The sequence below is a fragment of the Gossypium hirsutum genome, chromosome A12 (genome assembly GCF_007990345.1).
Source record: "Gossypium hirsutum isolate 1008001.06 chromosome A12, Gossypium_hirsutum_v2.1, whole genome shotgun sequence".
Lineage (NCBI taxonomy): Eukaryota > Viridiplantae > Streptophyta > Magnoliopsida > Malvales > Malvaceae > Gossypium > Gossypium hirsutum.
Window position 1 is genome coordinate 80,571,463 of NC_053435.1, and position 13,768 is coordinate 80,585,230.

General features: G+C 28.7%; 1 protein-coding gene and 1 long non-coding RNA gene across 2 annotated transcripts; one reads left to right on the forward strand and one right to left on the reverse strand.

Moving 5' to 3' along the window:
* The first annotated feature begins 812 nt into the window (after positions 1-812).
* LOC107923692 (uncharacterized) lies at positions 813-7,383 on the forward strand. The gene is made up of 3 exons (XM_016853869.2): positions 813-1,859; positions 5,666-6,208; positions 7,221-7,383. The coding sequence occupies exons 1-3, from the start codon at positions 1,014-1,016 to the stop codon at positions 7,323-7,325; spliced, it is 1,494 nt and encodes a 497-aa protein (XP_016709358.2). The 5' UTR covers positions 813-1,013; the 3' UTR covers positions 7,326-7,383.
* Positions 7,384-8,470: 1,087 nt separating this feature from the next.
* Positions 8,471-9,613, reverse strand: LOC107923714 (uncharacterized). Its single transcript, XR_001691608.2, has 2 exons — positions 9,030-9,613; positions 8,471-8,749 (listed from the first exon to the last, which is right to left on the reverse strand). It is a non-coding gene; the product is annotated as an uncharacterized lncRNA (long non-coding RNA).
* Between the last annotated feature and the right edge of the window lie 4,155 nt (positions 9,614-13,768).

Genomic DNA, 13,768 nt, shown 5'->3' on the forward strand with positions numbered 1-13,768 from the left:
AAAAAATGTAGATCCCGAGTTATTACAATTTTATCTATTGGAGGATCCCCCGCCGTTAGTTAGGGAGTTGCTTATGGTGGATTCTAGGCTGCCTGCTTTGAATTAGAGTGCCATTTTGCCTCGCTATTGCTATTTTCTTGACTAAAAGAAAAAAACAATATTTTTAATACTATTAACAATTTCATAAAAATTTGTCGTCACTTTAATATGAATAGTTAATAATGGTATTATCCTAAAAAAATATTAATTTGGATTGAATATTAATGCTATAAAAGCTTTCATAAATTTATTTTAGAAATGAAAGATAAAACTTTTCCAAATTAAAAGGATTAATTTAAATTTCAATATATTAAAGGGACTAAACACAAAATTAGACCAAATTTAATCTAGCTACCAAGAGAGCTTAGAGATTATTTTAAAACAAAATGATTGGATTTTAAAGGGAAAATTAAGTCTAGTTTGCCATTTATATTTTTCATTGATTCACTGCTATCTAAATTTGGATTTCATAAAAATAGGATGAGAATGAAACTATAAAATTACGTTTTATTATTATTTAAAAAATTTAAAAATATTACTTTTTTAAGTTTTAAGAGATGATATGGGATAATTTTTAAAATCTCATAACATCACATTTTTACATGATTCAAATTTAAAGACTAAAATAGACTTAATTTAAAATTCATGTGTTGAAATGGACCCTAAAAAATAGGTGCCAAAATGGGCTTGGTTAGTAAATTCAAGGACCAAAAATTAAATTAATCCAATTTTAAGTCTGCTATTTAGCCTTATATAAAGATTCAATATTCCCCCTGCAACTTCAGCATATAATTTCTCTCCTTTTTCACCACTCTTTCCCTCTTTAATTCATAGATTCTTTATGAAAAATCCATGTTTACTCTATGATCAACACTGGTTATTGAATTAGAGCAAGGAATCGAAGATCAGATTTTCACTGTCTTCTTCAACACCCAGAATCTACTCCCCCTTTCTTTTTGTTTTAAATTCCCACCATGAAAAACAATCCAAAGGTTGAAGATAACTTCCCATGGGATCAAACCATGAGAAACCATTTCACCACTTTCCCCAAATTTCTTATTTCTTCAATCCTTTTAATTTCAATTCTCTGCATCTTCTACACCGTAAGTTTCTCTAATTCATCAAATAAAGACCTGAATATCATCACCGCCGTCCACGGCGGAAGAGAGGAGGTAGCCGTAGCTCCACCGCCAGTTCCATCTCCAAAACCAAGCCCCTCATCGAAAACAACTCTTCGTCAGATAGTTTTCGGCATTGCAGCCTCAGCTCGATTATGGGATCATAGGAAGAATTACATCAAGTTATGGTGGAAAGCCCAGATGCGCGGTGTCGTCTGGTTAGACAAGGGAGTAAAACCCGGAATCGACGACCATCTTTTGCCGCAAAAAATGATCTCAGGCGATACTTCAAAGTTCAAATACAATAACCCAAAGGGTCACCGGTCGGCCATAAGGATATCCCGGATAGTATCGGAGACTTTAAGGTTGGGTTTGGACGATGTGAGGTGGTTCGTTATGGGAGACGACGATACGTTCTTCGTACCCGATAATTTGGTCCGGGTTTTATCGAAATACGACCATAATCAGTTTTATTACATCGGAAGTTCGTCGGAGAGTCATTTGCAGAACATTAATTTCTCTTACGGGATGGCTTACGGCGGCGGAGGTTTTGCTATTAGTTACCCTTTGGCTAAAGCACTTGCTAAAATGCAAGACCGGTGTATACAGAGATACCCGGGATTGTACGGCTCCGATGATCGGATTCATGCTTGCATGGCTGAGCTCGGTGTACCACTCACCAAGGAACCGGGATTTCACCAGGTTTGCTGCTTCTTTTTCTTTTTTTTATCAATTAATTATTTGGATTTATATTTAATTGCACCATTAAAAATTAATAAACACTAATAAATAAAATAATTATATAATTTTTAATAACTTTTAGAAAACATTAAAACATAAACTTGAAATTAATACTTGATTTTTTTTTCAATCAAGTACTTAATTTTAGTTTTAGCATCTAATTTAGTACTTAAATTTTTTATTCCAATTAAATGTTGATATTTTCTTTATTGGAATATATGTGTCAAACATTCGTTAAATAATATAATGTTGTTTGGTTTGAGTACCAAATTCAACGAAATTAAATTTAAATATAAATTTAAAAAATATATAAAAAATATATTAACCCAAAACTTTTAAAAATAAGTTTGGGTTTAGCTAATGCACTTTATTCCCAAATATACTTGAATAAATAAGTAAACAAACCTAAATTCACTCAATGATGAAAGTTTTAAGTGTTTTAGATGATAGTGCAATAATTGAATTTGAATTTGTTAATAACCTAATCTAATTATAATCCTACTTCTTTGGGGTTTTATTTAAAAGTGAGTTGTTGAATTTATTTTTAGGTCTTTAAAAAATAAAAAAGTGAAATTCCTAATTCCTATGTAAACCTAATTCCTTTTCTTGAAAGCCCTTTTTTTTGGGTTTATTGAATATTACAGTTAAATATAATATTTTATAGAAATAATATATTTTTTATTAATAAATTTTAATAATAAAAAAAGAAAAGAAAAAATATAATCATAAATAATTAAATATTTTTGAAAAATAAATAAGCATAGGAAAATCGGTTGTTAATTAATTCTCATCAATCATCGTATATCACGGCATTGACAAGGCACACAGCTCTTGAAAGACTTGTGTTTTTATTCACATGTTTTTGAGCATCATCATCGGCCATGCTTATCACTTTCTTGACCGCCCCTTTTGAACCTTAAAGACGGTGGAACCTAAACCCAATTAAACCCTACCATTTGTTCTTGTCTCATCCTTCTATCTTTTATTTAAAGATTAAAATTTAATCGAAATTTTTTAAGTTTTAGACTTGACAATTTAATTTATTATGGTCATTAAATTTAATAAATATAAAAGTTTAATAACATCACATCGTTAAAATTTAGTGGAATTCAAATTTAAATACTAAAATAATTTTAATTGTTAAGTTTAAATACTAAAGTGAATATATGTATCAAAGTAAGATTAATTGCACGTTCATGGACTAAAAATTATATTAACTCAAATTTTTAAACCAAACTATAAATACTACATCATTATAGTTATTAAAAGTTTTATTATATATGGATTTTTATTGATTTAATATAAGAATTTTTATTGATTTAATATAAGAATGTAGAAAGATAGAAATATTAATAAAATTAATTTTGGGTTTTTACTGTTTCATAATTGAGTTGGAACTCAATTAATGGGGGGTTTTAACTCAGTCAAATGCTTAAATAATAATATAGATTAAAATGTTACATATTCAAATTTAACATAACTTCATTTAATAGTGTCGTCAATTAAATTTAAAAAAATGATAAATCTTAAAAGTATATATGAATTTTAATTTGGTATAATTATATACGTAAAATTCTATTTATAGTTTAAATATATACTTGAAACTTTAATTTTTATTTAATTATACACATTAAAAAATAAATACATCAATTTATTTTTTATATTGGATAAATATAATTATTTATGTATATTTTATATAAACCTAAATGATGTTATATCAATAATTATATTAATAATTTACAAGAATTAAATCAAATCAAAATTCTATGTATGCAATTGTATATTATTGCACATTAAACCAAAAAGAAAAAGTTTGAGTTTCTAAAATTAAATATAGAAAAGACTGAGATTCAAAAGTCTTAAAAGTACAGGGAGTTTGGGGCATAAATAAACCTATTTTATTTTAGAAAAAGAACAATTGGACCCCATTTTACACTTGTAGCCTCACAGAGACGTTTTCGATGTTATGCTCTCCTTTTTTGTCTTTTAGTAAAATTTGATTCTTCTTGGTCTTCGTGTAGGACAATAACTCGTAGACACGCGTTAACATCAATGTTGGTGCCTTTTATTTGAAAATAATCCGATTTCCCATATTCTTAGTAAGTGGCGCATTTCAACTACTTTTTGGTTGAATCAAAATTCAATGGCTTTGCCCATAATTACCTCCCTAATCTCCTTATATTAGTTTTACCTCTAAAAATTTCAAGCTCAAAATATACTTTAAGCAAATTGAATTGATTAGTTTGCTTGTTGATACGATTTTAATTAAATAAATTATTAAAATATAAATATTAAAAAATTCAATTAGTCTATACTCTATATCGATTCGCGGCTCAATTAATCTAATACATTTCTCTGAATCGGTTAAGACAACCATAGCTTTAAATCTTTATACACATCATATATTTGGAATTAAATTTTCTTACTTTTATTTTCAATTTTAAAAAATTTTGTACAAAGTTATATATAATCACATAACTTTTTAATAAAAAAGTTAATATACTATTTGAATTAATTAAAAATATCATTAAATTATAGAGCGTAAATTATGTTAAAAAATAAAATATAATATTAAATTTCAAATTAAAGTATAATAAAAAGACCGAAATTGAAATTTAATCATTTATCTACTATGAAAAAAAAACATATTCACCCCTTGCCGATGCAAGAAGGTACATTTATATAGAGGCGTATAGATTTGGATGGACATAATTAAAAAAATTTATATTCAAAACGGGTTAGGCAAATTAAGTTGATTGTAACACCAAGTTAATTTGAATTTGATTAATTCAAAGTCTTGGAATTTTTGACTCATTTTTTGTCCAAATTAATTTAGGGTTTTTGTTACTTTGAGTTTGAGTTCATTTCAAGTTCAGATCATTTTAAATTTAAATTTTTTGAATTATAAGTTAATTTTTTAATTTGGGGCACATAAAGGCCGGGTCATTTCAAGTTACTTTTTTGGGTCATTTGATATTCAATATTTTTCACGTCATTTTGGGTTTGAGTATTCTAGTTTATTTTAGTCTTTTAGGTCTCATAATTTTTAGTTTTAAGTCATTTTGATCATTTATGATCGCTTTAACCATTTTAGTTTTGAATTAAATTAATTTAGATTAGAATTTCTAATCATTTTATAGTTTAATTTAGGCAAGTTCAAAGGTTTTTTTTTATTTATGGTTAAGTTAGATTAGGTGAGCCAAGATGCCACTTTTTAGGTTATTTTAGGTTCAAATCATTAAAAGTTGTCAATTAATTTTCAAATTCAATTATCTTATGTTCAGTCATTTCAAACCATTTCGAGTTCTAATCATTTTTTTGGGTCTGATTTTAGGTGATTTTCCATTTCAATTCATCTTGGGTTTATATCACTTCAAACCATTTCCGAATTGAATTTAATTGGAAAAAAGACTTTTGCAATCCCTCCGCATTTTAATATTAAGTAAATTGGTTCCTCTGAAGAATAATGGAGCAATTTAGTCATTATTAATTTCAAAAGTGAGCAATTAAGAAAAATCAACAACAATATTAATATTTTTTATCAATTTAAAATAATTTTTATTAGTATAATCATAAATTTAGTCCTTAACATTTACATATTTAATTAATTTAATCTAAATTAAAAAATCAACAAATATAACCCTCCATACTTACACATTTAATCAATTTAATTGATTTTTGGATTAAATTTAGATAATTTTAAATCATTTCCGGATCAAATTCAAACTATTAATTGTTTTTAACGTGATCTATTTTTTATTTATCAGTACGACGTATTTGGCAACCTCTTGGGTCTCTTATCCGCCCACCCCATTGCTCCACTGGTCTCCATTCACCACCTAGACAAGGTCGAACCCATATTCCCCAACATGAACCGGGTCCAGGCCCTTAAACGTCTCAATATCCCAATAAACCTTGACTCGGCTGCATTGATGCAACAATCGGTTTGCTACGACAAAACTCGGAGTTGGACCGTTTCGATCTCATGGGGCTACACGGTTCAAATAAACAGAGGCATATTCTCAGTGAGAGAAATGGAAATGCCGGCCAGGACTTTCCTCAATTGGTACAAAAGAGCGGATTACACCGGTTTTGCTTTTAATACCCGACCCGTTACCCGACATGTCTGCCAAAAACCGTTCGTTTATTACTTGTCTAAAGTGTCGTACAACAAGGTAATGAACCAGACGGTTTCCGAGCATGTTCAGCACCAAGTTTCGAACCCGGATTGCAAGTGGAAGATGGCGGATCCTTCTCGGATTGAGAGAGTTGAGGTTTATAGAAAACCCGATCCGAATTTATGGGACAAGGTAAATTCTTTGTTTACAATTTATGGTTTTAGTTTGAAATTTGAAATTTACTCTTTTTCTTTAGGATAAAACAATGTTTAGTCTTTGAACTTGACAATTTTTTTCACTTTGGACCCTAAATTTGTTTTTTGTCTACCTTAGAACTTAGTAATTTTTCTCCATTTGGTCTCTCAACTTGGATTTTGTTAAGGTTTAATGGTGTGGCACTATTAGATTCACGTGATTTTTTTAAAAATATACATTATTTTATTTTTTGTATTTTTTGGATTACATCAAAGTATCATGTCATCCCACCTTAACTGAATCCAAGTTTAAGGATTAAATTAGAAAAAAGTTATTAAGTTCCAAGATTAATGTAGACTAGAAAAAATCATGGGCGAATTGTTGAAAAATAATTGTCAAGTTCAAGGACTAAATGTTGCTTTATAAACTTTAATTTGGCATAATTTGGTTGCTCTATTTTATGATATTATCATTAGATCCAAATTAATAACATTGTTAGTTGTTATCTTTAAACCGATAGCCTGAAACTATTTCTAAGACAATGTTAATATTATCCATTGAACATAGTTGATTAGTGATCAAATAATAGTAACGTAAAAATTAATAGTGTTATTAATTTGGACCTACTAATTCAATTATATTAAATTAAAATTCAGAGTTTAAGTGTAAATTTGTACGTAGTAGAAAGACTAAATTCATAGTTAAATGTTGGGTTAAACCTTTGAGACTATTAGGGAATTGGAAATAATGGTCACTTAAAGATCAAACTTTTATAGACCTATTTGGATAAGGACTTTTTCAGGTTAACAATGATTGATTAAGAACTAAATATTTTCGATCTTGTTCAAGTAAGAACTTTAAAGAGTGATACGATTGCCCGTAAAAAAGTTTATTCTTTCATAAACTATTTGGAAAAGTTTAACCCTAATTCATTCAAGGTCTCAAAGGTTTAAGCTCAAATCTAGCATCGATGGGTGATTGACCTTGTTCTTGTGTATGTTTTGTGCAGCCTCCAAGGAGGAATTGTTGCAGGGTGTTACCTACAAAGAAGAAAGGCACCATGGTTATTGATGTTGGAGTATGTGGAGATGATGAAGTCATTGAATTGCGATGAGCATTTTTCTATTTTTTTTCTTCCTTGATCTTTAATATAATTTATTTACTATTTTTCCCTTCTTTTTTTTAAAAAAAAAAGAAATTTTAGACCACATAATAATATAATTATCCATAGTGATGGAAGTTTTTACATTGTTGATTGTTTGAAAATTTTTAAAGCAAAAAGTTAACAAATTCGGATTAATATGAGTCGAATTTGAATTATAAATATTGAAATACAATTTTAATAATATACTAAACAGTTAGTCTCGTCTAAATAAAATTTGGAAAAGAGAAAAAGTTACAATCTTTAAACACTAGACTTAATCAAGGGTGAAGTTATTGGTTTCAATTGATCCGATATATAAGAGGGTTTGAATAAAAATATTAAGTTTAAGTGAAAAATAAAAAAATTCATTTAGAATACGAGATAGGTTTAGCATGACGTGTTCTCTAATTTTATAATATGTTAATTGTTTTTTCATTTTCTTATATATTACATATTTTATATTATATAAAAAACTTAAATGTATAATTTTATAATATAATTATTAAAAATATTTAAGTTGTTTATGTTTAAAATTTTAATAAAAGTAAACTATAAACGAGATTAACAAATATTAAATAAAGATAACATATATCTTCCTTTACAAAAGAAGAAGTTATAAATAATAAGAGCATATTGATGGGCGTCGAAACCACAAAATGTAAATTCCTATGACAAAATAACAATAACTGATAGTATAGAGTAGTAAGGTCGAATCCACAGGGACTGGCTATCTAATTTCACCTTTTTCCGTGACTAGAATCGTTGTCTCAGTCACAGTCGTGCTCATGACCTGTGCGTAGAAGTGCTGAAAATAAAATTAAAAATGGGGGTTTAAATTGATTACGATAATAAAATAAGAAAATACGAAAAATAAAAATATATTCGAAAATGCAAAAATAAATTTACGAAAATAAAATAAATGGATAAATAAAATATTTTTTAAGTTTAGCCTTAGCCTCGGTGTACTCCAATCTTGAATTGATCCTTAAAATAAATTTTTCCTTCCAACTGATAAGCTGGTTATAGTAATCGAGAATTCCTCAAACTGCCAACTCTTCCTATAAGGCCCAATTTTGGCCCGGGCCTGTACAAACACAAAACAAAAAAAGAGAGAATAAATTATAATAAAAGTATTATAAAGTCCAATTTTAAACAGTCCAGGGCCCAAAATTATAACCTAAATTACAATGGTCCATAGCCCAACAACAAATGCGACTTAAACCTAAAACCTAGCCTAGTAATACAAGGCCCAAATGGCCCAAAATTAAAGCACAAAAAGAAACCCTAGGGTTTCTCCCCTTTGCGCCGCAGCCAAACCCCAACCCCCAGCACCGTACGACCACCACGAGCGACCTCTGTGCACCCTACTCCGAGTGCCAGCACACGCTCCATACCTGCGAGAAAAAAAAACAAACAGTAGCAGAGCAACAGCCAATACGAAGAACAAAGAGAAAAAAATTGTATTTTTATTCTTTTGAACATTCGGCTATAAAGCCGTGAACAATCCATTTTAATTTTTTTACGCGCACTGAAATAAAAATACCAAAAAGAAAAGGTAAAAATTAGCAAAAGGTGATTTCGGGTGCCTCATACTTTTCTCTCTTTCGAATTTGCTCATCTTTCTTGATTTTGCATGTGATTTCTTAGCATAATAAAATCAAAACGAAGACTTACCTTCGTGAATGAGCCACTGAAATCCCCATCTCCTTCGTTGTCATCGAAGTTTGGGGGGGACTTTGAGGTTAAAATTGACGAACCTTGAACATAGAAGTAAAGGAACCACCATAGACCATCGTCCATCGATCCCAGTGGTGGAGTGGTGGCTGAATGGTGGACTGAATAAAGGGGCAGATATTTAGGGTTTCTAATTTTCCCTTTCTGCTCCGTCGGAATGCAGATTTTTTCTTTTTTTTTTAAGCTATTTTTTCTCTTTTAAGGGTGACATGGAGTGACGCCGTTTAAGGCATGTGTCTGTAGCCTTGAAACGGCACCGTGTAGGCCTGCCCGACCCGATCTGTTTCCTTTACCCTTGGGATCCTCGCGTTTCTGCAGAGAGGGATAATTTTGCACTAAGTCCTCCCCATTCGCATGATTGTTCAATTGCAGGCTATTTGTTTTATTTCATTTTTTAATTCAGTCTCGTAATGTGCACATATTTTCATTTTAATTAGCGCTTCAACGCAACGTGTCGGGATTGGGGGATATTTCCAGTTTTGATCCCTGTACATTCGCGCGTGTTGCGCTTTGGACCTTCTTTTAATTTCAATGGTTTATTTTTTTAAGTATCCCTTTTAGTTTAATTTTATTTTAATTGAGTCTTTTTAATCGGTATAATTTACTTTCTAGTCCACTTAACATTCATTTTTTTAAAATTTTTTTTATATATATACATTTTAAATTATTTTGATAATTTTACTTTGTTTTGTTATTTTTGTCTAAAGTATATAATCGTTATTTCAGTATTCTTTTTCATGCCTTGAGATATGGTATAATATTTAATCTAAATCATCTATATATATATATAGTTTATGATAAAGTGAGTTATATTCAATATGCATTATTAATTTTATGATATTTTATGTACAAGATATCTTATAAATATATTTATATATCTATTTCATCTTTAATTAATTGCGTATATAGCTTTTAAAAAACATATTTTATTACATATTTGTTATTTCAAAATCTTTCCATGCATTATTACCTTGTTGTATATTGTTTATGATTTTGTATGTTTATGTGTACTGTTAATTCTAAATAGACATGTTTTGTTTTTTTAAAATATTTTGTATATTATTTACTCTAATTTTCTTTTTTTATTTATAATATTTATTCTAATACTCCTTTATATATATATATGCATATTTTTTAAAATTATTTCAAACCTTAGTATATGTGGTTCATTTTAAAATTTTTCATACATTTAATGTTTTTTGATTTGTTTTTACATTATATTGACTCCTAATTTCTATATTGTTTCGTGTTAATTGTTTTCATATTATTTTATGTATATTTGTTGCACCACATTTATTCGTTTTATGTATTATTAAATCAATTGTTGTTCACCCATGCTTGTGAATTTGGTTACGTCTTGGATTAGTCATACTTAATTGTTCATTTTGTTAGTTGGCTAAATAAGGTTATATTATCTTCATTCACCAAGTATAGTACTTTATTTGTGCATATTGTCCCATGTTTATGATTTCGCTTTTTGTTTACAAATGCTACTTTGTAATCTACAACTTTTTGTTTTAAGATTAATTATTCCATTTTATTTCAAGTCAAATTAATGCGTTTTAAGTTGGTTTTACAATAATTCATTTGAAAATTCCTTAAAATGAAGGCAATGTTTGATGTTTGGAAATTCGGGGAATCGTGACCTATCGTGATGGGTTTCGATTTCCCGTTTGTTCAAAATAATCAAATATTCCTTTAGAATTTCACTCGTGTTTTCTAAATTCTAAAACAAGGCAATGCTCAATGTTTGGAAATTCGAGGAATCGTACCCTACCGTGCTGGGTTTTGGTTTTTCGTTGGACTAAATAATTGGGCATCCTTTTGTAATTTTCAACATATAAACTTTTGGAAGTAAAAAAATTATCATGTTTTCGAAGGTATAAAGGACTCGTGTCCTATCGTGCTGGATGTGATGCTGTATTCCCTTGAAACAAGAGAATTTTGACGACCAACTTGAGCCATTCAAGTGTTTTAAAAGGAACCATATTTCAAAAATAGTTTTAAATCTTAGACATAAGGACAGTACTTAATCAATTTGGTACCAATTTTGGGCGTAGTGAGGGTGCCAATCCTTCCTCATACATAACCGACTCCTAAACCCGTTTTCTCAAATTTACGTAAGCCAAAATTGATTTAAATAGAATAAAATGTCTTATTAAGTGATCCAATCACACTTAAACAAAAAGGATTGGTGGCGACTCCACATTTGCTTTTAAAAGTCGATCTTCATTTTCTCAAAAAAATGGTTTCGACACTTCCTCTCGTAGTCGAACCCTGTATCACTTGCAAATCTACCTTTGTCAAATTTCCAACCACGTGGCACGTACCCGTAATTTAAAACTTCGACAGTCTTGCGATCTGAAAAGCCCAACTCGAATTAACGGCCTCTACTGTGTGAGTCGTTTAAATCCAATCAATATCTCTATTGATAAAATCTAACTGTATGCCAAACGATTCCAACCCAACAAGTGCTTTTTGAATTGAAATTGAATCAGTTTTAAGGGACGAATTTGTACTATCCTATATACTGGAGAGATAGCAAATACCGAATTGCAAAGTCTTTAGTGTGAGTTTATATCTCACGATTACTTTGTTGAAGTGATAACCAAGCTAAGGGTAAAAAGGATTTAGTTAATCATGAAAAAAATCATGCTTTGAAAATGGTTTTGTGGAATTGTGAAAGGTGAAAAGGGAAATGGCCTTGGAAGGCAATTAAACCAAAAAGCTAAAAGTTAAAGAAAAAAAATGAAAGAATAGAGGTGACGAAGGAAGAGAGAAAAGAAAATAAAAATAAAGAATTTATTAAATGCAAAAGGTAAAGTGTGTTTAATTGGTTGTAGTCACTAGGTATTTATATACACTTTTAGTGCTAAAATTTAGCTAGATTTTTTCTAAATATTATCACTAAATAATTCAAAATTTAAAAATCAAATTTAAACTAGAATTTAAATTAATTACAGAGTTGTAGCAAAATCAAAAATCATTCAATCTTTATCCAACCACTTTTAAAAAAAATCTTCAACCCTTCAATCTTTATCCAATCATCTTTGAATTTTCAATCTTTCAATCAAGCCCTCCTCTTTGCTTTTTGTTCCAATTTAGCCATTTTTTTAAGAGTTTGAATCAAAAATCATTCAATCTTTATCCAACCACTTTTAAAAAAAATCTTCAACCCTTCAATCTTTATCCAATCATCTTTGAATTTTCAATCTTTCAATCAAGCCCTCCTCTTTGCTTTTTGTTCCAATTTAGCCATTTTTTTAAGAGTTTGAATTCAACACACCAACTTCATTCCTGATAAGAAAAATCCAAATTTAATAGCATTTTATTTGATAATTAATCGAAAATAAATATATTAAAAATACAAATTTATCTTTCTATCAATGATGATAATAGATTATTTTATTTTATTTATCATAACTTTAATTGATAATCCCCAAAATTAACCTTAATGTTTCATGAAATTTCTAATGATGACTATTCATGCTTATCCACTAAGCATTTTAATGGTTTATTTGCTATATAAGGACCTCTAATTTAAAATTATATAGCCATTAATACCAATAGCTATTAGAACTCAATTTTTGCACTTAATGTAATTAAGCCATTTTCATTAAATTAGGTATGTAAACGGTAAAATTTCTTAACGAAATTTTTTTACGGTATTTCTATCATACCGTAGACCATATAACAATAATAAATTTTTTCGACTTCGAATTTGTGGTCCCAGAACTACTGTTCCAATTTCACTAAAAACAGGTTGTTACAAAACGCGTGCTTTTTGAATTGAAATCAAATCAACTTTGAGGGGATGAATTTGTACTATCCCATATACTGGAAATATAGCGAATATCGAATTGTAAAGTATTTAGTGTTGGTTCATATCTCACGATTACTTTGTCGAAGCGATAATTGGGCTAAGGCTAAAAATAGTTTAGTTAATCATGAAAAAAATCATACTTTAAAAATAAATGGTTTAAATGGAATTGTAGAAAGTAGACAGGAAAAAGGCCTTGGAACAAAAGAAAAAAAAAAAGAGAGAATGAAACAGAGAATTGAGTATGATGCATAAATGGGGAAAAAAATAAAGAATTTTATTAAATGCTAAAGGCAAACATGTATGTGTTCAATTGGCTGTGGTATTTATACATATTTTTAGTGCTAAAATTTAGTTAGATTTTTCCTAAATATTATCACTGAATAATCCTAAATATTATCATTAAATAATTCAAAATTTAAAAATCATATTTAAACTAGAGATTAAATTTAAACTAATTACAAAATTGTAACAATATAAAAAATCTTTCAATCTTTATCCAGCCACTTTTGAAAAAATATCTTTAACCCTTCAATCTTTATCTAGGACTATCTTTGAATTTTTAATCTTTCAATCAAGCCCTCCTCTTTGCTTTTTATTCCAATTTAACTCATTTTTGTAAGAGTTTGAATTCAACACAACAACTTCTTTCCTGATAAGAAAAATCCAAATTTAATAGCATTTTATCCAATAATTAGCCAAAAATAAAATATATTAAAAATACGAATTTATTTTACTATCACATATCTAAAAGAGTTTGGATTTACTATTTATAGATATAACCACTCATATTTTAATTTGGGTTAAATTTTGACAAGTATATTCTAACTCGACTTAGCCAATAATCAAGAGATAGGAT

Coding starts and splice junctions, on each gene's coding strand:
- LOC107923692 (XM_016853869.2), top strand. CDS start 1,014: ATGAAAAACAATCCAAAGGTTGAAGATAACTTCCCATGGGATCAAACC. Junction 1,860..5,665: donor AGGAACCGGGATTTCACCAG/GTTTGCTGCTTC, acceptor TTTATTTATCAG/TACGACGTATTTGGCAACCT. Junction 6,209..7,220: donor ATCCGAATTTATGGGACAAG/GTAAATTCTTTG, acceptor TGTTTTGTGCAG/CCTCCAAGGAGGAATTGTTG.